This window comes from Callorhinchus milii, unplaced genomic scaffold (assembly GCF_018977255.1).
Source record: "Callorhinchus milii isolate IMCB2004 unplaced genomic scaffold, IMCB_Cmil_1.0 Scaffold22, whole genome shotgun sequence".
In the NCBI taxonomy this organism is placed as follows: domain Eukaryota; kingdom Metazoa; phylum Chordata; class Chondrichthyes; order Chimaeriformes; family Callorhinchidae; genus Callorhinchus; species Callorhinchus milii.
Window position 1 is genome coordinate 1,956,130 of NW_024704763.1, and position 26,589 is coordinate 1,982,718.

Below are 26,589 nucleotides of genomic sequence, written 5' to 3' on the forward strand. Positions count from 1 at the left end.
CAGAGGACAAAGCACTAATAGGACAGACTGCACTTGTCAGCTTTCATTTTGTCTTTCCAATGGGTTTGAGTTTCTATTTACATTTCTGTAACAAACTATTTTTGTGCCCTCCAGTCGTTGCGACTAAAGCCTGTTTAACATTGTTTGATGATGTAACGTTTGATTCCACTCTCTGTTCTTTGCAGCTGAAAAGCTTCAGAGTTTGGTAGAATGTGATAAATCATCAGCACAGGAGCTGTTGAGTCAATTAGAAAACGCTACTTGGGAAAACCTACAAACCAGAAACATAAAGAGGTACCAGAGCTGGGCTACGTGCAATAAGTACTTTATCTCTTCTCATTACGACAAGATGCTTCAGCGGTAACATTGATCTTCTCTGACCACAGGGTCTCTTTCGAAGCTGGGCAGGAGTGGTCACTGATAACCCAGTTCTGCAGACTTCACAGTATTGCCCTGAGCATTGCCTATCTCCGGGAATGTGCTCAGCAGGATGCGTGGCTGGAGTTTGTGGTCTTCGCTCAGCTTCATAATTATCAACCGGATGAGGTGAGGATGACTGGGTATCTCATTTCCTGACTCCGTGAACGTATCCAGGGCAAGGCAGGCAGACAGACAGCTTGCTGCCAGGCATCTGGCACTGATGCTTTGCAGCCAATTATTGAAAGGTACGAGCAAACTGTCTGGAATTGCTTGACCTCTTTCACTCCCATCCTCCCTGCCCCTGTCGTTAAAATGTTTCCTGGTGTCTTCTAATGAACAAGCCCTCTGAGCCTTGCCTCCACACTCTTTCCCCATCTTCAGGTCACGCCTAAAGATCTTTCTCTTTCACTGTGCCTGCGGTCACCTCCTCCCAGCTCAGTGTCGTGTATACGCCACTGTCAAGCGCTCTGAGGCACTACCCTGCGTGATGGGTGCTGTGTAAATGCAAGTTGTTGTAGTAGTCGTTGCAGTAGTCACTTACAGAGCCAATCTCTATCAGCCCCTCTTTGAAAAGTTAATCAAGTTGGAAACCTATTATTTCTGGGCTGAGTACTTTGGTTTCAGCCATCAGTGCAGATCCTATTGAAATATCCAGCTGAGACAAAGCTGAATTAACTTGCACCCATTCCGAAATGACAAATCGTTCAAGGATCCTGGGGTAATTATCGGACTCTATTATTCCGCTCCCTCGGTGCTCGGTGTGTATAAAAATCTTAATCCACTGGGGGCGGGGTGGAGGGTAAAATGATGGTTAGTCCAGAGAGAAAGTTTTGTGATGCTAAGTGGCAAGTCACTGCTTGTTCACTACTGTGTGGCTAATAGTACTTGACTGGGGTTTTGTCAGATTTTATAAATGTATTATCTGGTGGGTTGTAGGAGTTTGCATCCAACGGTAATATCTGTAAATATTGAATATGTCAAAATTCCTTTGATATTTTTTTCTCCCAAATGTAAATGATTTTCTGTCACTAGTCTGTGGGTGGTTTCTGCCAATGATCCTATGGGGAAAGGTCTAGTCTAACCATTTGTATGCATTGATTTCCCGCTCCAATCCCTCAATTATGTTCTTGTGATCGCAGCAGGCTCCCTCTCTTGACAAGTCGCGTTCTGCCTTATCGTTGTATCTGCAAATATTAGTTCAGTTGTGAATTGTATTCTTTCGAATCGTCCTGCGATTCCAAAGGAAGAAGCTTTCTTTTCTTTATCTCTCGCCTCCCTGTAGTGCTTTAAATTTTAAAATTGCTCGTCAGAGGGATGCAAGCAATTCATGTCAAATTTATCTTTATGGTGATGCGAAGTTCCCCCGCTGTCGGCTCGCTTTACAATAATAAAATAACAATTAAATTCTGGTTCTGAATTACAACCCTGGCTCTTTGTTCCGCAGTAATTATTATTTCAAAAGGCGTTTTAATCATTTGTGTGGTGTTGGTCTTTCTACTGCCGTTTGGACCCGAACCTCATGAGATGTTAGGAAATACTCAATTTACACTGGTTTCATCAACCCCCGGATTCCAGTTCTTAATGAGAAACTGGAATTGCTTCACTTTGCAGGTTTTTTTTTAAAAAAATATTTAATTCTGTCCGGGGCTGAGAGTTAATCTTTTGCAGCTAAGGGCTTCCATTGATTGTGAATTATTTATTTCTGGGATTTTTGCTGGATTACTTTTAAGTTTTACTTGGTTACTCTAGTATCTGATATACCCTTTCAAGTCCTCTCTGTCTCGAGGCTATTAGAGTCCTGACTTATCTAGCTGTTCTTCTGTGGGGGGTGGCGGGGGGAGAGAAACTTCATGGGGGCGGGGGGGTTCTCATACATCCACACATTCTTGTGTTGTTTCTAAGTTCTCTATTAGGACTAGGAACATAGGAACAGGAGTAGGCTATTCAGCCCCTCGAGCCTATTCCGCCATTCTACAAGATCATGGCTGATCTGTACCTCAGTTACCCGCTCTTGCCCCATATCCCCTGATACCCTGACCTAACAGAAATCTATCCACCTCAATCTTGGGGAGAATTCTTGTTCGGATTTTGTTTTTCCTGGTGAAATCCCTGTTTTATCATTATGTTATTCTAGTCAACACATCTGTGTTTTAGGTGCTGGCCCTACTCAGAGACTTCAGCCCCACTCTACAGGATCACCTGACACTGGCGTTCGAGACTCTGCAGTTTGTGCCATTGGAGGGATCCGTTAGCTCTGAGACACTGGGCACACCCAAGAGCGAACTCAACAAGAAGAAGAAGAGGGAGGAATCTCCAGTGGATCTTTACCAGGTGCTCTACTGGTGCCAGGAGAAGCCAAACCCTTGGCGGTATCTTTTGACCGAGGCAGTGCGGCACCATGCGCCTGTGTTGAGTATCCTGGCCGCGTGTTTTAAGGTGGGGAACTTTCAAAGCCTGTTAAATGCATATCCCATTGAACCCAGCAAGCACGTTGTTTGAATTTTAACACATCTCTGATAAAAAGCCAGGCATTTCCACGCAATGGTTGCAATAGATGCCATCCAAGGATAAATGTCATTCAGCACACAATTCCAGGTCACACGTTGACTCTGGGATACATACTGTCCAAAGCTGACAATCGGTTGATTGTCATCTATCTGTAAGGACCCAAAGAATTGGAGGATTGTGTTAAATATTTAGCCACTGTATTGACTGATATTGTCAGTTTCTTCAGAGATTTTGGGGAATTTCAGAAAAATCTGTTACTTGTATTCTCGTAGCACTGTACAGTTGATGTGTTCTGTAAGTTGGGTTTGTTTCTTTGGCTCATATATAGTGCTTGATCATATCAGCATTGATTGATGTTTGCTACTGGGGCAACGATCCTTTGTGGGTCTGTCTATCTTTTCCTTTTAATGATGAGTTGACACAAGTGGCCAAGTAATGTCAACCAGCCCTGACCACATCTAAATGTCCAGATTAGAGAGAGGTGAAGCCGTGTTGAATATTGAATTTCTTGGTCTGTGCGCCAGGGCACCTTGTTTTATATTCAACCAAGTGCGTTTCACACAGTAATGTACAGCTCCTTCGGGAACAGAAGAGTCTTCTGAGGTTTCCCTTTGATAATCTCGTAAGAATCCAATGGGATCATCTTTCTTGGTTCCCTAATAAGATGGGCCTGATTGGCAGGGCTGTAGGAATACTTTTCACACTGTGTGTGCATTTGTGTTGCTATTTTTATTCCCCCCTTCTCTTCTCCCCGCCAACCCCCCAGGTTAAGGTATAGATTACAAAGGCAACATAGGGGAATTTACAATGCTTATGATTTGTGCTGTACAGCCATAAAATACCTCTCTCACTGCATACAGTTTTCTCCAATTCCTTTCTTCCACCCCCCCACCCCCCACCACCATTAATTTGGATGGAAAAGAGCTGAAGCCCGCTGTTAAATGATAATGTTATTCAGGGTACATTGTAAGATTTTTAATTGAATTGTATTTTGGATCAGCACCATCCATCAACCCGTGATTAAATTCCAGCTTTGGTTCCTTATTCACAGAACCTTTAATCTTCAAGCACATCTTCAAAGAATGCTCCAGAAATTATCATTTTTTTAAAAAAATGCCAACTTAATAATAATAATCCTTGCATTTGATACAGCGCTTTTCACGTCTTCTAGACATCCCAAAGCGCTTCACAGAATATCCTGTAAAGTGAATTGACTGTATATTTGTGAGCGAACGCGGCAGCCAATTTAAATCTTAAATCTTCAAACTTAAATCTTTTCCTTTTGTCAGAATTTTAGCATTTTCAGAGGATTGTAAAATTGCCGTATTGTGTAGTGCAATAACCTGAGCTGGTTCACTTTTATTCCCTCCACATACAATACCTCCTTCCTTTGTCTTCGTAATGTCACATAACTGCTTTGTACTACAGTATTTATTCCTTCCACAGCACGCAGAGATTCTTCAGTGCCTTTGTGTTTGGGTTATTATGTCCTCGGATGAGACGACCTACTCTGAAGCTACAAAGCACATTGATGATTCGGTGGAACATCATGAATGGGGCCTCCACGACCTGGCAGTAATGTGGAAAGTGTTGCTGGGAAGGCGGAAGAGCAAACAACTCATCTGGGGCTTTCAGCTGTTTCAGAAGGTAACGGAATATTTCTATAGTCCCTGTTTTTTTCCACTTTTTTTTGCCAAATACAAGAACAAAGTGGAGCAATATGGGATCAATCGCTAGTGCTCTGTCACTGGATCCAGTGTTTAAAATCCATTCACTGAAAAGTACGGCGCTTAAATTAATTAATATGATTCCAGAGTTGAAGCAGATTCCTGGCAATGTCAAGGATTCGAGGTTTTCTGATGAGATAGGGGTCAAATAAATGGTTCAGGAATTTGGATGGGTGGCTAGATGGATCAATGGTCTGTCTACTGTTTGAAACTTACTATTTTATAATAATAATAATCCTTGCATTTGATACAGCGCCTTATCCCGTCTTCGAGACGTTTCAAAGCGCTTCACAGAATATACTGTAAAGTAAATTGACTGTATATTTTGTGGGCAAAATGCACAGCAAACAGTTACTGTGACCAAATTATTATTTTTTTAAATTGTAGTATTAATATATATTATTTGATTATAACTAGGTCACCTGCTCTTTATGCTCACTCTTTTAAAGGACTGTCCTTGGGTCTATATGTTGGAGATGTACAAATTGTGCACTGAAGACAAAAACTATCAAGAAGCAAAGTTGAAACTTCAAGAATTCCAGAAATGTCTTCAATCAGTGAGTGTCTGTGTCTCCTTGTCTGTGGAAGTTGGTTGTGATTGCTTACAGTGTTTCAGGAGTACTTAGTGGAGAAAGTGCAACCGGCTGCTTCTGTTCACAGGCAATAAGTAGGCGATGAAAAATCATTTGGCAGAACAGAGTAGACATCTTTCCCACACACAGGAGTCTCAGTAAACATGTGTTGAGCTGTCACTGTCCTGGTTTTGACTGTTAAACCATATAGACAAAAGAGGAAAGGCTGACAGTAAAACCTTAGCCACTTTACATCATGTGCGTTCACTTTGGTGTGTTCTGATCCAACGATCTAGCTGACCTCAAATCGTTGATCTAGAAACTTGACCAAAGAGGATATAGTGTAAGGATATGTGTTTCCAAAAATGTAGTCTAAAGTGACGATGGGTTACAGTGGTTTTGGAGAGACGGACTGGATGGACAAACTGAGCTACAGGATTTCAGTCCAGCTCTCAAAGGTGAAGTGGTCCCTAAACGTTGCCTGTGTGAATTTGTACACAGTGCACACCGTTCCATAATATTACTCGTAGCATTTTAATGTGCTGAAAATTTATGTGAACTATTGATTCTTCATTTATTTGTTATGTGTGTGTGTGTGTGTGTATATATGTGACTGTTGAAAGCTTATTCTGAGCTTTAATAACAGTTTAAAAAGTCCTCTGGTCTTGCAAGAAATATAGATAGTTACAAGACGTAAATTTGGGTTGGCGTCAGTTAGCTCATTTATCAGCCAAACCTCTTGAGGAAGATATTGCATCCCAAAGATCTGTTAATTAGAGCGGGTTACACTTGTACTGTCGGGGAGAACGAGTGATTCAATGCTGTCTCCCTTCAAATTAAATATTGCTGTGTTACAAACTGGATTTCTGCTCTGCCCAGCAGCACGAATGAGAACCCTTGACATAGCATCTGGTCTTTGGATAAACTAGTGAGTCTTATTTTTTTTAAAAAAGTATTAAATTAGGTGGTGGCCTCTTTAAGATTAGTATATTTAAACCGCGGGCCCTATAGAAAGATTCCAAGGAGTTCTTTTAAATCTTCAGCAGATGCTTGGCTTGGCTGAGCTCCAGATTCTCGCGACTGCCAATCACTCACTCCCCAGCTGAACACCATGTGTGATGGCTTGTGATCTCTGGCTCTGGCTGCTCTCCAGGCATGACATTTTTAGAAGCAGCACATGTTAACCAAACAGAGTGGGAATGACTCGAGGAGCCAGCTAAATGGCTATATCAAGTGACGTCCCATTACAAGAGCAACATTCTTGTCAGCGTGACATTCCCGTTTGAGGTTCGGGTTATTTTACGGCTGGTTGGCATTCATGAAGCACTTGGAATTGTTTCTAATATGTGGAGAACAATGCAGGTTTATAATCAACAATAATAATAATCCTTGCATATGATGCAGCACCTTTCACGTTGGGACGATGTCTCAAAGCGCGTCAAAGGATTTGCTGTAAAGTATAAGTGGCTGTCTTTTGTAGGCAAACACAGGAGCCAATTTATTCACAGCAACATCTCAGAACCAGCCATTAGAAAATGGCATGAAAGGTGTTTCAGGCAGCATTATGTTTACAGAAAAGCAATCTTTTGGCTGGATGCCAGATTTGAGATACATCCGCGGGCCGCATCGGCAATATTTTTGTGTTCCCCTTCCCATAAAAAAATCACTTAGAAATCCTATGTTTTAAATTGTGTAACTGTGTCGCTTGGATATATTTTAGTTACAACAGAAACTATAAATGGGCAATGTAAAAATTCATACAATTTTCAAAACAGTAATACAACTAGCGATGAGGTATCTGTCTCTGTGTCTCCCTCTGCCTATCTGAATGGGTGTCTCTGTATCTCTCTCTTTATCTGTGTGTGTGTGTGTTTCTGTATCTCTCTCACTGCCTCTCTATCTGTGTGTGTGTCTCTGTATCTTTCTCTGCCTCTCTCCTGTTATCAGATTGAAAGTGATTGACAGGTTCTGCTAACCCCCGCTTCACACCGCTGGTTTTCCATCCAGAATCATTGAATATAGTTGCAGTTTAGTCAGCATCAAAATTGTTAATTGAAACAGAAAGGGGTTGGAAGATTATCTGTGAGAGTTTGCTCCTCACATTAACATTTCACTGTAATAACAGTTACATCATTACTGGTCTGTGAGATTAATGACAAATCCTTAATCTCCCTGTTGATCCTCACAGATGTATCGCCTGCTGTTGAGTGTTTGCTTTTGAGGGGGGGACGGGGCGAAGGGAATTTGTTCAGAATGTACAGTATATATTGTTTTCTCTTTTAACCCCTTCTCCCGGTAATTCTCCGAACACACATTCCATGAAAATGCGTGTTTCTATTCTGTTCTCGGTAGATTATTCTTGCTGTGTGAGGCTTGGACAGAGAGTGCTGACAGGCTGATTGTGTTTGCTGGTGGGGAAACTTCTCAGACCAACGCGATTCTGACGCCCTCAAATGCGTAAAGAATAGACAGATAACCTCCAAGGAACTGCCTGGCTCATTTTGTTCTGTTTCTCCGTAACGCGGAGACTGAAGGCAATTGCATCAAAGTCCTCTGTGTCATTAGCTAACTGGACCCAGATCAGGGAACGAATGTGGGTTGTTCTGGACTGTTTTGACTCAGTGTCACACTATGCACTGCAAACATAATAATACCAATCCTTGCACTTGGTATAGCACCTTATCACGTCGTTGAGACGTCTCAAAGCTCTTCACAGGATATACTGTAACGTGAGTTGACTGTATGTTTTGTGGGTGAAATGCACTAACCACGAGTTAGAGTCCTTTCCTGATTCCCGACTCTTTATAAAGTTTGTTTCTTTGTAATCTGAAACGTCCCATTCAAAGGTGCCTTGGTTATTCGCACATTCCCAATTATAACACCAATGTCTCATGGACGAAGCGAAAACAGTAGCCAACTCCAGGATTACATTTACAGCTGTAGCTACCCGAGCTGCCAACAGTGATTGACATTCTGGTAGGAAGAGGCTTTGCGGAAGTATGCAATTTCAGGCTCGTGGGCGAAAGCGGTCAGATTAAACCTAAATCAAAATCATCCACATAGTTCTCCATTGGAATTTTTTTTACAGTATAAAATTGGAGAGAGAATAAAATAACGGGTATACGAGCAGAAGATACATAGCATTTGAATGAGTTAAGATGAAGAGAATTGTCCAAGCTCTAATCTTGTGGGACAGTATAACGTCCCCCAAATTATCTCCGCTGAGGCCGTGTTTATTGGTAACCGAGTCATCGTACTCTAGAAGGTTAAATGGTTATGTTACTGCTGAGACAGTTTGATGTTTTACAAAGCAAAGGAAACCATTCGTTTCACTGTAGTTAGATAACTCCAGGGACTCCCTAGCAGTCTGCAGCTATAACAGCTTCTCCCAAGCCGGCAGACTGAAAGCAGATGTCCCTATTCAAGTGCACATTAGATAAGTGACGGAGGATTGTTGTGAGGAACAGAGATTTGATACAAGAGCTGGGTGACCTGTCTTCAAACTAGTGTCAAACCCACCTGGGCAGTTATTCCTGCAGCATAAAAGCTGTAGAGCTTTTGTGCAGCAAAGTAACCTCATCCTGTATCTGGGAGTGCATAACAAGGCTTGAGTTGACACTTGCAGCTCCGGTACAAATCCTGTTCGTTAGCTTGTGTATCTAGTGCTGTCCAGCAAAGCTGCTAAACCCCCTGGATGAGCCAATTCTTATTTGTAATTTGCTGATGGCAGGTTCCATGTATGTTCAGACTATGCAACAGGAGGAGGCCATTCAGCCCATTGAACCTGTTCTGCCAGTTTATTAGATCATGACAGGGCTTCTAATCCCATTTCACTGCTTGTCCATATCCTTACTTCCCTTGTAAACATCCCAGTTGCTACTAATTGAATTAGTTGCTTTTCACCCATAATATCTTGCGAGGGGAGGGAATATTGCTTAGGCCACTTTTATTGTGCCTCCTAAAGGGGAGAATAAGAAATTATCTGCCTAATTCTGTCCATGAAAGAAGTAAAAACGTATATTTTTTAAAAAAAAAACTAGTTAATTCCCCTCGTGTTCTGGTAATGATGTTAAATGTAATATTATTCTCTCCGCCCAACAGCTGAAGGCTGCAGATTCAGAGGCCGGTGCCATCACATTGCTCTGGTTGGAGCAACAAGCGTACCTGCTGCTGAAGCTGATGCTGCAGCAGTGCCCGACACAGTATGAGCTGGGGAAGCTGCTGAACTTGCTGGCTGACGTGGACGGAATTCTCAAACTGAACGGTGAGCTTATAGAACCATGGACAGGCAACTCTGCAGAATGGACCCAACCTGGACCTCAATCCACACCTGTTTGTGGGACATCGCTGTGCGCAATTGGCTGCCGCGTTCGCCCACAAATATACAGTCAATTCACTTTACAGTGTATTCTGTGAAGCGCTTTGGGACGTCCTCCCGACGTGAAAAGCGCTATATCAAATGCAAGGATTATTATTATTATTATTATTCACTTTACTTTTCACTCTTTGAAGCGCTTTGAGACGTCTCAACGACGTGATAGGGTGCGATATCAAATGCAAGCATTGTTATTGTTATTTATTCAGAGAAACCAGAGTTCACAATTGCAGTGTTTCCTGACTGTTAGCGGGATACTGCATGTTCGGAGGTTTTTGTTTCGTAAAAGCCTGTAACCTGTTAACTGGCGGTCAACAGGATGTCAAAGCAGTCATAGGCCTGCATGTTATTGAAAGCAACATTCAGCTGGCTGTTTCCCCTTTTGCCTGCTTTTTATTAGAGTTGTGCATTCAAATATATTCTGGGTTACTGGCTGCAGGCTGATCCCTGTGTGACCGAGGTACAATCTACTGCTGGCTAATTGCTATAGACATATTCGCAGACTTTACAATTTTCAGGTCTTCAGTGTCGAGGCTGGAACTAATTTGCAACATGACAGCACATACCACAACCGCCTCCTTCTCACCTGTCAGCCCAGAGGTGCTTTTCTTGACCTCTGACAGACCGCAGCACAGCCGTGCTCCCCAGCCTCTCAGACAGCCACACCACTTGTGCTCAGTCTCGAAGAGAACCAAAGGAGCTGTACAATCAGAGCAAAAAGCAACAACAGTGAAACTCTCAGAAATCTGATCTGTATAATTCGTATAATCGCCTCAGTCATACATCTGCTTAAGGGGGGGGGGGGTGGGGGTGGGAGACGGGTTGGAAACTGGAGGAAGAAAGAGAGAAGGATCCACAGTATTGATCGGAATTTCCAATAATGGGGAGCGGAGTTTTTCAACTGGGAACATGTGCAGAAAATGCTGATGTGGATTTGATAACAGTGCCTATAATGTAGAAATGTGGTGACTATTTGTTAGCCAATTTTCCTGGGATAAGGCCCTACAAACAACCATGATGTAAATGACCCAATTTATCTGAAAAATTGTCATCTGTGACAGCAGGAGAAACTCCCTTCTCTTTTCTTGTCCGAAGGATGACATCTCCGACAGCACAGTGTTCCCACTGAGCTCAGTGGTTCTGATGTTGAACTCGACCTGAACTCAACCATCTGACCCAGAGGCAAGAGTCCTACCGAGTGAGGCAGGCTGATATATAAAGCAGAAGGGGACTGTTTTAGCACACTAATAAAGCCTTGCCTCCTGTCCTGATTATTTAAGTGAGTTTGGGGAGACCCAGTGTTCTCGGGTTACTGCCAGAAGACTCCGAGGTGCTGTACAAATTGTGAAGGCAACAGAGGAGACAACTTCCAGAGAGCTCCCCACTCTTGTGTTTCCACAGGGCTTATTAAACTGTTTCATGCTCTGTTTGTGATGCTATCCATTGCCCTTCTAGTGCTTTTACAGTCTTGCTTGTTAACGCGTTGCCACTCATCATTGATGGTGTTGTTCCCAGTAAGGGACAGGCTCACTTATGTATGTTGCCGTGGGCTCTGCAGTGAACCCTCTAATGTAATCCTGTCGCTTAGTGGTTAGAGCGCTCGCCTCGCAAGCGAGAAGACTGGGTTTGATTCCCAGGCAGGGCAGAATGTTAGGCAAGTTTCTTTACTCCACGTGCCTCTGTTTACCTAGCAGTACGAACCCGGTTGTAAGTCGATTGGGGTTTGCTTTTCTGTGGGGAATAATCTCTTCAAAAATAATAATAATGTCATTCAATCCACGATGTTTGTGGGACACTGCTGTGTGCAATTGGCTGCCGCGTTTCGCCCACAAAGTATAGTCAATTCACTTCACAGTGTATTCTGTGAAGTGCTTTGAGATTCAAAAATGTGATAAGGAGCTATACCAAATGCAAGGTTATTATTATTGATATTTCTGACGTCCTTTCACTCAGAAAGTAGACTTTGCTGTAAAGTAAAGTGTCAGCACGGGTAACTTTCAGTTGACTTCATATTGTTGCTGAATGGATTTCAGCGTCGACTGAGAAATGAAGCCTCATAAAATCAGCCCCTTTGCTCTCCGATCAATTAGTTTCCAAAGGGGGAGAGGGATGACATATGACTTACATTAATTTTGAGCAGGAAAGTTAATTTCACACAAGACCAGCCCAGAAATCTAATCATATGGAATCAATTTTCTATTTCATGAATCATGCAGGAGGGTGAATGGTAGCTATAACCTTCCATCATCTCAGTTGTTTCATGTTAGCTCCAGACCATTGATGAGTAGAATGTCACTAAATGGCTCTGTGGGATAGACATTATTAAACATTGAGGATTAACCTGTGAATTCCGTGTTAAATGGAATAGCAATCTTCCATGTACATTTGTCTTTGTTTAATTTATGAGGGTCAGTTTGGTGACATAATGCAGCAAGCGTAAGTACTGCTTGTCTTGTTTGGGGAGAGGGGAAACCAGGTCATGTAGTCCCTAATAATAAGTAATCCTGACAACTCCAGAAGTGATTCTCGGAAGAAGTTTCCACATTAGCGCAAATCTGATTCCTGATCAAGCAATCCCATTGAGAAATAGCGGGAATTAGACCTCAATTTGTGTGTCTCTCTTACTTTACTTAAAGCAAGAAACCGTCAAGAAGCCTGCCTCCTAGTGGCGAGTTGCAGAACTGTCTGGGAATTTGCCTTAGGGTATGAGGAACAGGGCAAGGCCTGGAATGGGAGAAAAAGACATAACTATTTATCTGCATTTTGTCCATACCCAGACACGGTTTACCGCTCCTGGACCCTTCAAAATAAAACACTTTTTATTCTGTATTGTTTTCCTTTATTATTCCCAGAATGCCAGACACGTTCATTGTTTGTTTCAAAGCTAATAAGTCTGAATATCTTCTGAATCATGCTCTTTAATAAATTAATGTGATGTGTTTCTCCTCCCCACCCCATATCAGGACCTGATTTCCAAAAGTTGAGCACGCTCAGTCATCTTCTGCAAGATACAGACATTTCCATTGATCGCTCCCTCCTCACCAAGTACAGCACAGAGACACTGAAGAGTGCGTGTGGGCAAATCCTGGGACAACTGCAAGAGAAGAGACTCTTCGCTCTGGCCAGACAGGTGGCTGAACTTGCCGAACTTCCAGTGGATAACCTGGTGGTCCAAGAGGTAAAACTAGTTTTAACTTGCTAACAAAGCAAGTGACACTTGCTCTGTGTGTGCGTGCGTGCGTGCGTGCGTGCAAGTGTTTGTGCACATGTTTGTGGGACGCTGCTGTGCTTTTCGCCCACAAACTTCACAGTCGATTCATTTTACGGTATATTCTGTGAAGTGGCTTTTGAGACATCTGAAGACGTGATATATCAAATGCAAGGATTATTATTATTACATACAAGCATTTTTGATGGGAATCTGTCAATGTTGATATATGAAATATCTTTTACAGGTAATTCAAGAAATAGTGAATTTGAAGCGACTTGGACAGTGGCAGAGAAAGGAAACGAGAATAAACTTTTGGAAGAAATGCCACGATTGTTTCAGGAGTAATGTTATTTCCAACCGAGCTGCCTCCAATTTCTTTCTCACTCAAGCCAGCGACATCCCATCTGTCACATCCCACCCAGCGGCCTCCGTCAAAGAACAGCTCTTGAATATCCAGGAAAAGTGCCTGCTGTTTACCATGGCTGGGCACTGGCTATCACACAATGACTCATCGTGCCTGTCAGAGTTGGAAGAGGTGGAGAAGAGTATTTGGTTGTGTCGCGTTGGACAACAGAAGCTGCTGAGGGCCAGCGTGCCCACGGACCCGAGAGATGGCTGGCAGGTTTCAGACTGTGGCGAGGACACGTTCGACAGCGTCACCAGAGAATTTTCTTTCTCTAAGCTCGCTGCTCTCAACTCTCCAGACTATCTCAAACTGGGACGCTTTCCTACCCGTGAGGCAGTTCCGGGCTGCAGGCTGGAAGCAGAGGAAAAGGAGGCCCTGACTGCTTTGATTGGCGAGTTGTTGGACGGAGGCTACATTCACGAAGCCAGTAGAGTCTGTGGGTATTTTAGTTTTTACAATCAAGATACTTCTCTGGTTCTCCACTGCAGAGCCTTAGCCTCGGGAGAGGCACACACAGCAGATTCTGACCCATCCATACGGGTCATCTTAACGACAGGAGCCTGTTTCAACGGTGACATGGGACTGTATCGGAAAAGGGTACCCAGTGGTAAGTTTGTTTTAGTATCTTTCCCGTGACAGTTTCCCTTTCCAAAACTGGGTGAGGAGGGGGAACATATAGAGGCAGTCGGTGATGGATGTCTGTTTTATTTCAACCTCTGGAGGTTTCCTGTCCACTGAGTTCAGTCCTTGTCCACTGTTGCTCACCCATCAGGTTGTGGAGTAGGGTGATCTGGTGCCAGAGGCGATCAGTAGGTAGAAGGAAGTACATGAAACTCTTTGGTTTGTACTTGAACAAACCAGAGTCAAATCCTTGGTCCCTGTCATCCGAAACGATAATAAAGTACATGATGGTAAACCTGATACTATATGTGACACACCAGAATTACCCAAGCCTGGTATTGAATGCAGGTACCGAGATCACCTCCTTTTTTGTGTGGAATTCTGATTCAAGCTTCAGTGGTTTTCCACCATATCCCCACTTTTCAATGCTCATGACATTGGAGAACAGGTTGGCAATGGATGATTGCACTCATAGAAAGCGTTGAAAGCATTTTGTCAATTCAAAGCGCTTCTTGTTTAAATATTTTACAAATGGCTTTTGTTTTCTAAATCAGAGGATGAACTGTTTAACAGGCTACAGTTGCATGATTCGCATGTTGCTCTTTTTAACTTTGAGGCACGTAGAATACTTTGAGTCGAGGATAAAACCTGTGGGCAAGCTGCTTATGCACTTATTGGAGTCCTAACTGAACGGTCGTCCCCTTTCTTTCCGTCCCCAGACATATTTTCTATTCCATTTTGGCGTCTGCATATTTTAAGCACTTTACAGGAAATTCAATTTCCGTGAAAACATCTTAGATATTTTTGCTGTGGTTTTGGTGAATAATAAAAGGATTCTTTATGCAGTCGGGTCTTTGCTGGATACGATTGTTTATCTCCTGTATGCGTAGGTACAAAGGCTACTTTGCAAAGTTTATTACGGCCACATTAGAAGTAATCAAAGTGGAAGGTTTTATGAGGTCGATAAATCTTATCAAAGGGAGCAGCACAAATGAGAATATTACCTTAGATCAGATGCAGAAAATCTGTTGCCATTATGTTCAGACCAGATGAGTCCTACAAATTACCCAACATCGATGTACTTCAAAGGTTTTTACCTTGTTCTGTGTGGATTCCTTGTGGTTGGAGGGAGGGAGGGATCTTTTCACGCATCCCACTGAGCCAGTTTTGAAGATGTTTTGAGGTGCTCCTTGATGGTGCCATGCCAACCGGTATTGAATGGAGCAGAAACAAGCCTCTGATGCTCAAGGAGTACTTGAGAATGGCCTCTTAAAACCAAAACAAGTCTCTTTGGAGTTCTGGCTATACTTAGCAACTCATTGTAAGGGATTCTTCTTAAGTGGAGAGTGGATCTTACATAAGGGCAAAGTGAGGAAAATCAAATCTCCCCCACCCCCCAAAGAAAATCATCCTTCTTTCCCCAGTTTTATCTGTTACCCTGAGTCTGCCATGCTACAGCTGCTATTGCAAACTCTACAGTAAAGTCTTATCTAGTCTTCCCCAGATATCTGCTTTGTTGCACTTCCATCAATACGAAAGAGTTAGTGGAAGAGACATGGATGATGGGTTTGTGTGTTACTTGTACATATCCTGAGCTCAGTTTGTGAGCTTCACAGCGATCTCTTTAGTGCAGAACTGGAAGATGTGGTGTGGTGAGCGCTTTATACCATGTATACTTGGAACACTTTGCCTCTCTCACTTGTATCCCGATGATCATTTCCGTGCAGTGACGAGCAGTAACTTATTCTGTTTTTCCTCCAGTCACCGGTGTAGCCTCGTCCTTCGTGGTTGTTCAGAATTCAGAGGAGGAGGACGGTAAAGATCAAGTGGCCAAGGAACTGCAGATACTGACAAATGAGTGTCACCATGGCAAGAGTTACTGCCGTCAAGTCCTCAGTCTGTACGATCTCTCAAAGGTACCAGCGTTGAACTCTCTTCACCTCGTACAAACTGTCCATTAACGGACCCTGAAGCTGCCTTTAAATCCAATTGATCTTTGAAAAAGATAATCCTGATAGACACGAGAAAATCAACTTTCATAGAGTCTGGAAACGAGTGTCGGACCTGTCTCTCTCTGTCTGTCAGCTCGTTCCACTGTCCGTCCTGTGGCACTGCTTCAACTTCAAACTCCAGTGCAAATTGGCAACATGTGAAAAACTAAATGGTTGCAAACTTGTAGGAAAAAATATAAAAATAGCTGTTTGCAGCCGGCTCTATAATTAAATGCGAAGCTTGTAAATGAGGTGGAAAACAATGATCCCAGCTCCGTGTTCAACTGGCTGATCACAACTGCCCTTGTAGCCCAATGTAATCCAAATCTCTCATGTAAAAAACTGTATATTTTTAGCACGAAACAAGGCCATTCGGACCTTTGTCAGGCTGAGAATTCGTAATTTATTCAAGAAAAATTCTTCATCTCCGAGGTTTAATCTTCTCTGATTGAGCCAGTCTCGGCTCGGCTGTTACAATTAGCTTAGCTGTCCCTGGGTGAGAGTGTGAGAAAGAGAGAACAACCCGGCGTCTTTGCCACTAACTCCTTACTCTTGCTGGAAACGCATGAAAATAAACACCTGGTCAAGACGAGATAAGACTTTGTTTCAGGGTTTGCAGTAACACCTGCACTCACGGTGTAGACGGCATTTGGGAGAGGAGGCTAATGGAAGCTCACATTAGCCCAGTCAGCACTTTGACATGAGGGAGTTAGGGAAGAAAGCTGGATCATTTCCTCGATCAGCGACCAGTTTATCCCCGTGCTCTTTTATATTGTTTCTATAAATTAATTACGTATATATTTATCTACGCTATAAATTAATTATGTACAATTTGTACGTGTCAGACCTAAAACTATATTGCTTCTGCAAACAAACCATGCTTTGGGACGGAAACGGGTCAATACAGTTTTCCATTACCTGCTTCAAGGAGCTGGGCTGTTCCTACAACGACATCTCGTCGCAAGATTCCGAGACCGTCCTTCAGGAGGTGCTGTCATCCCAGCAGCCAGACCGCTACAAAAAGGCCCAGGCGTTCATCACCACCCAGGGGCTGAAAGCCGAGGCAGTGGCAGCTCTCGTAGCTGAGGAGGTGCTTCAGGCCTTACTGTGTTCCAGAGAAGCCAAAGGTGAGGCTCACCGTTCTCACGCTGTGAACCTCAGGAATTCAGGGAAACCGTTCAGCTTTGAGGAGTCTTTATCAGTGATAACAGCACTGCAATCGTCATAATCATACATGGCCTTTTGAGAGATGTTTCACAATGTCCTGTAGCTCACTGGTTAGAGCATTCGCCTTGCAAGCGGGAGATCTGGATTCAATTCCTAGAAGTGGGCGAAACCTTGGGCAAGTTTCCTTACTCCACACGCCTAACAATAATCACTCGAGAAAAAATCAAATAATAATTTGATCACTCAATCCACGACTGTTTGTGGGGACTCTGCTGTGCGCAATTGGCTGCTGCGTTTCGCCCACAAATGTACAGTCAATTCACGTTACAGTGTATTCTGTGAATCGCTTTGAGACGTCTCGAAGATGTTAAAAGCGCTATATCAAATGGAATATATTATTATAATGTGATTTCAGTTACACATCAGCAAATTTGTATTATAAAGTTCCTCAGTCACCCCAGGTCACATTTGTAGCCCAGCCCCGTGGAACTCCAGTGGGACCTGCTTTGTTTGTCCCACTGCATTTAAATTATTTCTTTCTATAATTGGACTCTGCTGTATCAACCCCGGTGCATTATAAGTCGAAGCCACATCTCTCCCTGTTGTGAGGAGCATGTTTTTAAAAAAAACATTCTTATTCCATTCATGTGTGTGCCCGATTTCCTGTGGAATTCTTAAAAAGATATATTGTATATACATTAATTTGTAGCATCTGGTACGCCGTCCTCGTCTGTTTTTTTTAAGAAAGGTAAAGTTTGATTTGAAATACTACTACTGCGATTATGTCAATTCAAAGGTCATTTGGGAAATGTATCCTCCCACTCCAGATAAATGACTATGGACGCAGCTAACCCTGCTTTGCAAAGGTTTGACGAATGGAAGTTTACAGGGAAACTGAAATCTGGCTCTCGACTTCAAAAAGCGATTGATTTAAGTATTTAACCAAGTGCAGAAGGCAGGAAAGACTTGGCAAGCCGCACAGCTCGTGCTTTAGAACATGAGCTCTCACAAATAGTGAGTCATGTTGTCAAATCTGCTGATCATAAATTCTAAAATGTCAAATAGTTTCCTATTTATACCTAATTTATCATGTTATATAATGGCCACTAGATTCTTTTCCTGCCCCCACCTTCCTTACGATACAAGTGAAGTATGTTACTCCCTTGGAATAGAGCGGCCAAATGAAACCTGATAATGCTTTGGTTTCGCCTGGTATCTGTCACTGTCTTCCCTCAGACCAATCTTTTCTAAGTCAAGAGAAACTGCCCATGTGATCGTCAACTATAAATAATTGTATAGGATAGAATTTGTGAAAAAAAGTAATAATAATAATTTGCTTACTCAATCCACAACTGTTTGTGGGACGCTGCTGTGCGCAATTGGCTGCCGTGTTACGCCCACAAAATACACAGTCAATTCACTTGACAGTCTATTCTGTGAAGCGCTTTGAGGCGTCTCAAAGACGTGATAAGGCTCTATATCAAATGCGAGGATTATTATTAGGAAAATGCCTGAATGGAAAGTGTGGCAAAGGTTGTGACGCATCGAGAGGCTCAGATACGGCAAAGATTCAAGCTTTTGCTCTTGTCGTGTATTCTGTGTTTAACCCCACCATTAGGGAACATTAAGCCCTGCATTCAAGTTTTGAATTGTGTTCTGTGCTGAGATAGCTGGTCGCAGCCAAGGCAGCAATTGGGGGTACAGTAATTGGCCTCATTAGGGATTAGAACAGGGTGAAAATCTGCCAAGGATCAGATCAGGCGGCTTCAAAGACATTATATGCAGAAAGAGTAGCATTTCAAGAGTTCATAGCATTGAAAGGTGACTCATTTAACTCTCCTCTCTGCCCAGTTTGTGTCTACAGCATTAATTAAAACTGCCTGGAGGTTTAGCACAATGATGAGTGTAGTGGGTTTGAATGAGGAACATCTGTCATGGTGAGGCACCAGAGATGGGTTGATCCTCTACATTTGTCTTTGTTTGTAGGGCCGGCAGCGAAACAGATCTACAACCCTCTGGATGGAAAAGAAGCATTCCTGCAGCTGGCGAAACTGTGCCAGGACCCAATCCTTGTTGGCACCAAGTTGTTGGATAAAATTTCTTCCATTCCAAATGGGGCATTGGAGTGCAGTAAGTACCTCAAGACTCTCTGATCTCAGGAATAATGATGGTTCCGGCCGGAACTGTTTCTTCGTGTTGCTATTGAGTTACAGTTCTTGAGAGTAGAACTCTGAACATTGCAGCTTGTAAATGTAAGTGTTGTCACTGCCGTTTGTTCTCATCTCTCTCTTTCTCTCTCTCTGCCCCAAAGTGGTGGAGTTGCTGATTCTAGCCCACGATTGCTTCAGCTTGACATGTCACATGGAGGGTATCAGCAGAGTCCTGCAGGCTGCCCGGCACCTCAGCCACAAGCACCTGGCACCCAATGAAGAGTACAGCCTGATGGTAGGTGCACAGCCCAAGCTAAAGACCTTTTATTACCCTCTGAAGTAACAAAACCACTTTGTCGCTTTGAAGTTTGGAGAATTCACATTCAGTCAAGCCCAGTGATATATTGTCCAAGTGCAGTACATCGCTTATAACAAGACCAGTGAGAGGTTGCTCAGGATGCACAATCAATTGCAAAAGGTGGAGATCTGTGAGCTTTGTGCTACCTGAGATTATTTTGTTACTCATAGATCACCTGGAATCAGTATTACAGTAAGCCTCACTTAAGTCGTATCAGTTGGGACCATACATTTAATGCAACTTATGCAAAGTATGAGCTATGTCAAACTTGCATAGAATATAAACTGTTGAATGTGACTGGGGCAGATGTACGACTTAGACGGTTTTACGATTTATACAGATCAGACTTATGCGGGTTTTACTGTATTTGAAGGAAAGCAATCTCCAAACTTGCTCCAGACAAAAAGTGTGTCTCTCTCTCTCTCTCTCTCTCTGTGTGCAGGTGCGACTGATCACTGGCATCGGCAGGTACAATGACATGACCTACATATTTGACCTGCTGCACGAGAACCATAGGTTTGAGATGCTGCTGAGGAAGAATGTTGATTCGGTAAGTGGGCATCGGGAGAGAGAAAACCATTGGCTGGAAGACACGGTACTTTCTAATGGAAAATAGCCGCTTCCTTCCTCCTTCCATCACGCCCCTCCCCCCCACGCCCCGCCATCCACCGCTCCCCAGCTGACATCATGTACCTAAATCTGCTTGTAGTGGGAATGGAGCCAGTGACCTGCCACTCCGGGCAATGCCTTTGCTCACACAGCCACGAGAGGGCAGCTCCACAGCTCAGATTTCAATGGATTTAATTTTTTTTCCTGTTGGACCTTGTTTTTGTTTCAACACGCCTTAAGAGAGTCTGAGGGCACACAGCACGGCTCAATCACTTCTCATTCCAGTGTAAACATCAGTCTGTTACTCGATGGCATTCCCCACTCGTGCAAAATTCAATAATTTCCTCATTTGATACGTTTTGGCGTGTTTCCCTGCTGTTTCCTTTCCTTCCTCCTGCTCACCCAGTGTGAAGCCTGTCTCAAGACTTTCCTCTTTGACTGTCTTCGGCCACACTCCCACCCCCACTCCTCCACTCCTTAATTATCCAGCGCCTTGGGACATCCTTCCGACATGAAAGGCGCTGTGTAAATGTAATTTGTTGTTGCTGTTGAATTCACTGAGTAAGAGAGTGTCCACTAGATGAACTCTGTGGCACACCGTCCGTTTGCCATCAGCTTGCTGCCTCCAATACTTCCAAACGCCCATCGGATTTCCACCTATCTGTTTCGGGGCAGGTTTGGGGGATTCTCACAGAATGTGCTGTATTCTCACCCGCTGTATTGTGCTCACGCCCAGAACGGGAACCTGAAGACTGCTTTGCTCGATTACATCAAGCGCTGTCTCCCCGGGGACAGCGAGAAGCACAACATGGTGGCGTTTTGCTTCAGTATGTGTCGGGAGATTGGGGAGAACCACGAGGGTGCGGCCCGCGTCCAGCTCAAAATCGTAGAGTCACAGCCTTGGGGTGAGTGTGTGTGTGTGTGTATATGTATGTGTGTGTGTGTGCACGTGGGGGTGCTGGGGGGGAAGGAGGGCTGCTGTTTAGTGTGTTGGCAATCCCAGCTTCAGTTACTCAATGCTGCTCTGTGTGTCTTCAACATTTGCCCAATCTCTCAATGCTCCTCTGTAATCTATGCCACGCACAATGATTGGGAATTCATCAATCGGCAAGTTAGAAGTGTTTATTTGGAGGTTGTTATAACCTATTGTACAGCCTGTGTTCTGGCATGTTTCAGAGGTGACTCCTGAGTTGAAGAAGTCTCTGGTGAAAGTCCTCACTTTTCTGAAGGACGCCGCTGAGAGTTACTCTAAGGTAACTGTTTGTTCATTGAAGCTTTACCTCGGGAACCGTAATGTTGTCATCCAGTGGTTCTTAACAGCTTTGTACAGCATTGAATTGGGATTAGAGTAGCCAGCTCCAATAGGAAGCCTTTTGAGCCCAGTCTCTATCAACACTGTAATGACATTTGTAAATTGAAATGTCGAAACACATGAGGGTGACGGGAATAGAGGGGTGTGGGAGGGAGTAAGAATTGGTGGACATGTGTGGAGTATAAAGAGCAACACGGACTGGTTGGGCCGAATGGCCTGTTTCCGTGCACTGCAGTCTTAAGTGAAAAGGCTATAACTAAGATGCTGTTGAATGGTGATTTTATTTAACTGTGAGTCATGTCACAGCACCTGCTCCCCCGGTGGGGGGGGGGGGGGGGGGTCGGGGTTGAGAGTCGGAAGGGAAGCTTGTGAAGGGCAGGGAAGAGAAACGTTAATAAGTGTGCGCTGTGGCCTGATCGTGCAGTTCACATCCAGGAACTTGATCAGATGCAGATGGCGGCTGGGTGGTAAAGGGCACACGTCTCCGGGCGGGGAGTGGGGGAGGTCATCTCTTCTCCAGCTGCTCACAGAGAACCTTGTCATTTTTAATCCCTCGTAAGAGACTCGCAAATGGTTTCACCCTGGCACCAGTACCAGTGGGTGATTTTATGATTTTTTTTAAGCTTTTTATTTCTCACACACACAACAAACTCCATTTCTACAACACTTTTCATGTTGGGAGGACGTCCCAAAGCGCTGGATTGCACCTGAGCTGGGGGTTGGGATCAGGAGATGTGGAGGACAAGGAGGGTGGGGGCAGGAGGGTGACCGAAGGCGTAGTTGAAGTGGAAGGTCTTAAGATGGCAGTGGAGAGAGGCGAGACCAAGGGACACAAAATAAACAGGCTCTCTTGATAGTTTAGTGGGTAACATCATGAAGCCATGTCCTCGACTCCAGGATGTTTAAATCTGTACTGCTAGTTTTTCATTTCAATATTAAAGTAAAGCATTACTGACTCCAGGAAATGTTTTCATATTCAATTTTTGCAAAAGAAAAAATTCTCCCAAACATAAATACAAGGCATTATCCCTCCAGTATAATGATAGGGCCTGACATTTAATTTAGAGAGAATTCCAATGTGAACGATTCTTAATCCATCAACCCCTTCCTGGTTGAACTCTGAAAATGCAGCTGATAAGTCTGACATTTTGAACAAACGCACGTAATGAATTCTCAGCTCTCGCCTCCTAAACACTCGCTGCTTCATTTATCACTAGTGAGCAGACTGCTGATTTTATCGCTCTGATCAGTTCTCTGAATCAAAGCAAGTCTCCAGCCTCTTCATCATCATGTATAGCTGTAGCTGCCCAAAAGCCATTTTTATTTTCGGAAAATAAAATAACTAATCCCCAAATTTCAAATTCTCTCGTAGCCTTTCACAGGTAATTGCTATCAAGTGGCTGTGTCTGAAGGCAAACGCTTACAAATTACTTGAGAGAAGTAATGCTAGTTTTTATATTTTACAGGACTTACTAGAAACTCTCAGTGTTTTGTGTTGATGATGGCTATTCTGCGATGTGAGCTATTTCCTTGCCTTCCTCTCTCCAGGATTGTTGCATACGCCGTGCAACCCAGTGTGTGAAGCTCGCGAAGCTGGTGACACTGCAGCTCCACTTCCTGAATAACAACCACAACACGCAGTTAATCAACCTGCAGAGAAGTGGCTTGATGCCGTGTATCTTGTCCCTGCCTCGGTTCTATCAGGTACTGCGGAGGGTGAGGGTGGCTGGGGTCAGGGGCAGTGTCTCTGGTCACTCCGTCAATCCTAGCGTCATTTTACGTGCTGCTCTGTGGCTTCGTGCTCATTGCTTTAAGTGATGTCTTAAAATAACGATTGGTTTCTTCTTCAACCCTTTACTCAAATATCACATCACATTGAGGAGCTTCCGAGTTCCCAGCTACAGTAACAAAAGGGAATATTCTTTGGAGGAGTAACTATATACAATTCCTGTTATAATGCAGTTGGTTACTTAGCTACTTTCCTGTAAAAGGCACTGAATGCATTATTTCCGAGTAAAATACCTGTTTTCAGTAGGTCGGCTATGCAGTCTAAAATGCCCTCCTTGCAGGTTTATAATAGACTAGGTTCGGGTCATGGTTTCCTGCTGGTCTCTGCTCACTCAGGTGATCACCAGATGACTTTAAGGTAACAGTGAATTGTAAAGCTGTGTGGATAGTGATGGATGTGACTAGAGTTTTGTGAACAAGCCTCTAACGCCCTGTAGAATTGATCCAGCGGCTTGTAACGCCCATCGGTACCTTGCGGGTGTAATACACGTTTTTCTGTTTATTTTTGCCGAATGGCAGCATTATCAATCTGCCTCTTTGTCACTGTCTTTCACCTTCGTTCCTCTGCATCCAGGCTGCCATAGTCGCTGAAGCGTATGACTTTGTTCCTGACTGGGCGGAGGTGCTGTACCAGCATGTGATTGTGAGGGGGGAGTTTACCTACCTGGAGGAGTTTAAGCAGCAGCACAGTCTGCAGCAGAGTCTATTCGAAGAAATTTCTAACAAGTAAGCACAGCCTTTCAGCAGATCTCGGACATTTGTCCAGGTGCCTCTGTATTCTATTTGCTGCAACCCTTTTAGAGCTGGGATGGGGGGAGAATCCTGTAATCCTGTGACATTCCACAACTCTGCGTTATAAAGAATTCATTCAACAATACAGATCTAATGAGAATGATCAGTTTTAACCACGGCTTGGTGGAAATAACCGTGTTTAAAGGGGACACGAGTAGGAAATGTGCAGATAGAAAGTTTTGCAGTGCTTTGTAGTTGAATAACAGTGGTTCTACTTCAGTCTCACCAAGTGTCACCAGATATGTCTAGGTGGCCACTCAATAATGTCATCTCTGTGTAGATTAGCTTAACTAGAGGGCAGATATTCACCGAGCAAACCAGTGCTGTTACAGACTGTTAATCGTCAAGTACTCTTAATGACTATCCAGTTCCTAAGTTCACATGGGAGAAGATGGACAGAATCTAGATTGCCTGTGGGGAGGTAGTGCAAATGAACTGTGTAAACAATTTCAGGAACTATATAATGGTGAGTGGGGGCTGGAGGTGATGGAAGGCTGGCCAGATGGATGATAAAAACGATGATATTTGAATGTTTCCAGATTTAAACAACACAAAGGAGACACTGCTGCGAGTCAGAACCTGAAGCGGTTACTGCAGTGCTGTGAGGACGTCTACCTGTTTTACAAACTGGCGTTCGAGCATAACTTCAACGACATCGCCAACAAGCTCCTTAAAGAACCCCAAACTAGCTGTTACCTCAAAGATATGATCGCCAGCTAAGTCACCACTGCCGATGTGTCGGTCGGTATCTAACCCATGTTAAACAGGTTTGGTTTTATACAATGATCTTGTAAATACTTTACTGGGCAATTTGTTTTAGCCTTTAATTATATGTACAGCACATAAAGCCGAGCGCTCTCAACTCGGGACCCATCAGACCCTGATCACAAGAAATACCAGACACCTAAATCAGTCCTGTAAGTAAATGGAGTTCATTACTGCAGACTGAATATTGCACTAAATATGGATATGTAAAAGATTCCCATTTGATAGCAAAGGCGACGTTTCCACAAGAATTTATATACATTATTTTTCTGCTCTTCAGGGACCCCTGTGGCTGTAGATGTTTGTGTATGTCCAGTGTTTGCTGCTAATTTCTTAAGCTTTCAAATCAAATCCTGTAAATCAGATCTAATTGGTTTGGAGTTCAACCCCATTCTGTGAAGTTTGCACCAAATGTGAAATAAGAATCAATTTCCCATTTGTTGAAAATCATCCCTGGCTTCCAATTAAAAATAATTACAAGTGTATTAATTCATTGCATACACTAACCAGTTTTGTCGATGAAAGGGGCTCCCAGTGTGGGTTACAATTTATCCCTAACTATGTTAGATACTAGCTGTCACTCTGTTCCAAATATTAGTTAAAGAAATGCTTTGTGCTTATGTTCACTCACAAGTATGGTTTTGTCTTTAAGTGAGAAACTTCTTAAAATATCACAACCCAATCTTTCTCTTCCTAAACTGTAGAAAGTGTCATGTGAGCAACATGTCCACTACACGATTGTGGGTGAATAAATTGGCCTGCAAGGCACAGCCAAAAAATGTAGTTTTATGATTCAAACCTCAGGGAACAGAGCAGGTTTTGATGTGCTCTACCATCCTCAAGCCCCAATAGTTTCCAATAAGGTGTTGGGTTTCTCACGTGGTAGCACTTTCACCTTGAGTCAGAAGGTTATGAGGGTCAAGCCCCACACAATTAGATCTGATAAGCTTATAGACTAGGCTGCCACTCATGTGTGCTGTATTGTCAGAGGTGCTGCCTTTGGATGAGGTGTTGAATTTGACCATGTTTGTGTTTGGTTGGGTGGATGCTAAGGATCCTTATACAAAAGGGAGTTTCTCCTTACCAACAATCCTGTAGATAAATTAGTCATTCACTTCATGCTTGTTTGTGGCACATTGCTGTGTGCAGAATGATTGCCCCCATTCCTTCAAAACAGTTACCTTCTACAGGAAATCCTACAAAGCAATGTGAGATGTTTTAACATAAAGCAGGTCAAATGCAGGAATGAATTGTCCTCACTCTGCCCAGTACATCAGCAAGACTGTTACAAATGCACGGGAATGAAAACCTGATTGAAACTATACTGTAATTTCAATCATTTCACTTTGTACCTGCACTCTGCTGGTGCAGTAGAAGGTCCTTTAAAATAATTGAAATTTAAGTAGCTAAAGTTTCCTCAGCAAAATAAAATTCACATTTATATACTCTGGTAATGTTGATTTGCAAAATGTTAACCTGTGTGAAATTAATACTTTATCCCACGTGGATTATTTGTGTTGGCAAAAACTACAAGGGCTGAGCAATAGAATGCAATTGGAGCCCCATTGATTCTCAGTGCCTTGGGACATCCTCCTGATTTGAAAGGCGCTATAAAAATGTAATTTGTTATCTTGGAAATCCACAGTAGATCAATCAGTATTTGACAAGAGGGGCAGAAAATTTACACCTGCGCTGTTATCCCATTGTTACTCGCGGATACCAATTGATGCGTTGTAGATTCACAGCATTTTCTTTACTATCTTACATTGTCTTAGCCCCAGTCAATTCCAGCTGAGAAAAGTCACAGCAATCCAAAC

General features: G+C 43.3%; 1 protein-coding gene across 1 annotated transcript in view; it reads left to right on the top strand.

Moving 5' to 3' along the window:
* The window catches only part of spg11 (SPG11 vesicle trafficking associated, spatacsin), a 51,910-nt gene extending 26,359 nt beyond the window's left edge, over positions 1 to 25,551 (top strand). Inside the window, exons 23-40 of the mRNA XM_007905232.2 lie at positions 186 to 294; positions 387 to 546; positions 2,575 to 2,856; positions 4,375 to 4,575; positions 5,105 to 5,212; positions 9,329 to 9,491; positions 12,566 to 12,780; positions 13,058 to 13,826; positions 15,602 to 15,756; positions 16,760 to 16,958; positions 18,985 to 19,128; positions 19,310 to 19,443; positions 19,949 to 20,056; positions 20,852 to 21,020; positions 21,292 to 21,368; positions 22,976 to 23,131; positions 23,790 to 23,941; positions 24,547 to 25,551. Of these exons, the coding sequence (XP_007903423.2) occupies positions 186 to 294; positions 387 to 546; positions 2,575 to 2,856; positions 4,375 to 4,575; positions 5,105 to 5,212; positions 9,329 to 9,491; positions 12,566 to 12,780; positions 13,058 to 13,826; positions 15,602 to 15,756; positions 16,760 to 16,958; positions 18,985 to 19,128; positions 19,310 to 19,443; positions 19,949 to 20,056; positions 20,852 to 21,020; positions 21,292 to 21,368; positions 22,976 to 23,131; positions 23,790 to 23,941; positions 24,547 to 24,727 (3,482 nt within the window). The 3' untranslated portion in view covers positions 24,728 to 25,551. The remainder of the gene's footprint in view (positions 1 to 185; positions 295 to 386; positions 547 to 2,574; positions 2,857 to 4,374; positions 4,576 to 5,104; positions 5,213 to 9,328; positions 9,492 to 12,565; positions 12,781 to 13,057; positions 13,827 to 15,601; positions 15,757 to 16,759; positions 16,959 to 18,984; positions 19,129 to 19,309; positions 19,444 to 19,948; positions 20,057 to 20,851; positions 21,021 to 21,291; positions 21,369 to 22,975; positions 23,132 to 23,789; positions 23,942 to 24,546) is intronic.
* Positions 25,552 to 26,589: the final 1,038 nt, after the last annotated feature.